Source organism: Lampetra fluviatilis, unplaced genomic scaffold, assembly GCF_964198595.1.
Source record: "Lampetra fluviatilis unplaced genomic scaffold, kcLamFluv1.1 SCAFFOLD_393, whole genome shotgun sequence".
Taxonomy (NCBI): Eukaryota; Metazoa; Chordata; class Hyperoartia; order Petromyzontiformes; family Petromyzontidae; genus Lampetra; species Lampetra fluviatilis.
The window spans coordinates 20,001-22,500 of NW_027621687.1; the positions used below are offsets into that span (position 1 = coordinate 20,001).

At 43.9% G+C, this 2,500-nt stretch overlaps 1 protein-coding gene across 1 annotated transcript in view; it reads right to left on the reverse strand.

Annotated features, from left to right (window-relative positions):
- The window catches only part of LOC144955576 (LIM domain-binding protein 1-like), a gene marked incomplete at its 3' end in the record, with an annotated part of 37,513 nt that overhangs the window by 18,996 nt on the left and 16,017 nt on the right, over window positions 1-2,500 (reverse strand). Inside the window, exon 4 of the mRNA XM_078885751.1 lies at window positions 254-329. Coding sequence (XP_078741877.1) covers window positions 254-329 — 76 coding nt within the window. The remainder of the gene's footprint in view (window positions 1-253; window positions 330-2,500) is intronic.

Genomic DNA, 2,500 nt, shown 5'->3' on the forward strand with positions numbered 1-2,500 from the left:
TGTGACTGTGTGACTGTGTGACTGTGTGACTGTGTGACTGTGTGTGACTGTGTGACTGTGTGTGTGTGTGACTGTGTGTGACTGTGTGACTGTGTGACTGTGTGTCTGTGTGTGTGTCTGTGTGTGTGTGTGTGTCTGTGTGTGTGTAACTCTGTGTGTGTGAGTGTGTGTGTGTGTGACTGTGTGACTGTGTGACTGTGTGACTGTGTGTGTGTGTGACTGTGTGTGTGAGTGACTGTGTGACTGTGTGTACCTCTGTGTGTGACTGTAGCCGCTTGTTGAGTTCGTAAACTCGGTAGTCGGGAGGAATGAGGTAGGGCGTGTGGCGGCTGCCGCAGAGGAGACACAGACACATCAACAACATCAACAACATCAACAACATCAACAACATCAACAACATCAACAACATCGACAACATCGACAACATCAACATCATCAACAACATCGACATCAACAACATCAACAACATCAACATCATCATCATCAACAACAACATCAACAACATCAACAACATCAACAACATCAACAACATCAACAACATCGACATCAACAACATCAACAACATCAACAACAACATCGACATCAACAACATCAACAACATCAACAACATCAACAACATCAACAACATCGACAACATCATCATCAACAACATCGACATCAACAACAACATCAACAACATCAACAACATCAACAACATCAACAACAACATCAACAACATCAACAACAACATCAACAACATCAACAACATCAACAACATCAACAACAACATCAACAACATCAACAACATCAACAACAACATCAACAACATCAACAACAACATCAACAACATCAACAACAACATCAACAACATCAACAACAACATCAACAACATCAACAACAACATCAACAACATCGACATCAACAACATCAACAACATCGACATCAACAACATCAACAACATCGACATCAACAACATCAACAACATCAACAACATCAACAACATCAACAACATCATCATCAACAACAACATCAACATTGTCGTCACCATCATCAACATCAACATCATCAACAACATCAACAACATCGACATCAACAACATCAACAACATCATCATCAACAACAACATCAACATTGTCGTCACCATCATCAACATCAACATCATCAACAACAACATCGTCATCATCAACAACATCATCATCGTCATCAACATCATCAACATCAACATGAACATCGTCACCATCATCAACATCATCAACAACAACATCGTCACCATCATCAACATCAACAACATCAACAACATCAACATCATCAACATCAACATCATCGTCAACATCGTCAACATCAACATCGTCAATCAACATCAACAACATCAACATCGTCATCAACATCATCAACATCGTCATCAACAACATCAACATCATCAACATCATTATCATCGTCATCAACAACATCAACAACATCGTCATCAACAACATCATCATCGTCACCATCAACATCATCATCAACATCAACATCGTTACCATCATCAACATCATCATCATCATCACCACCATCAACATCACCACCATCATCAACATCATTATCATCGCCATCATCGCCACCATCATCATCAACATCATCAACACCATCATCATCATCGTCACCATCACCACCACCATCATCATCATCAACATCATCACCACCACCACAACCATCATCATCACCACCATCATCATCATCATCACCACCATCATCATCATCATCGTCACCATCACCACCACCATCACCACCACCATCACCACTACCACCATCATCACTACCACCATCACAATCATCACCACTACCACCATCATCATCACCACCACCATCACCACCACGACCATCATCACCACCGCCATCATCACCACCATCATCATCACCACCACCATCACCACCGCCATCATCACCACCACCATCATCATCACCACCATCACCACCACGACCATCATCACCACCGCCATCACCACCACCGCCATCACCACCATCATCATCACCACGACCATCATCACCACCACCATCATCACCACCATCATCATCACCAGGCACAGAGAGACACAGAGAGACACAGACACGCACAGAGACACAGACACGCACAGAGAGAGACACAGAGACACAAACAGTGACGGAGACAGAGACAGAGAGAGACACAGAGAGAGACACAGAGAGAGACACAGAGAGAGACACAGAGAGAGACACAGAGAGAGACACAGACACGCACAGAGAGAGACACAGAGAGAGACACAGAGAGACAGACACAGAGAGACACAGAGAGAAACACACAGAGACACGCACAGAGACACAGACACGCACAGAGAGAGACACAGAGACACAAACAGTGACGGAGACAGAGACAGAGAGAGACACAGAGAGAGACACACAGAGAGAGACACACAGGCAAAGAGACACAGAGAGACACAGAGAGACACAGAGAGACACAGAGAGAGACAGAGAGAGACACAGAGAGAGACACACAGGCAAAGAGACACAGAGAGACACAGAGAGA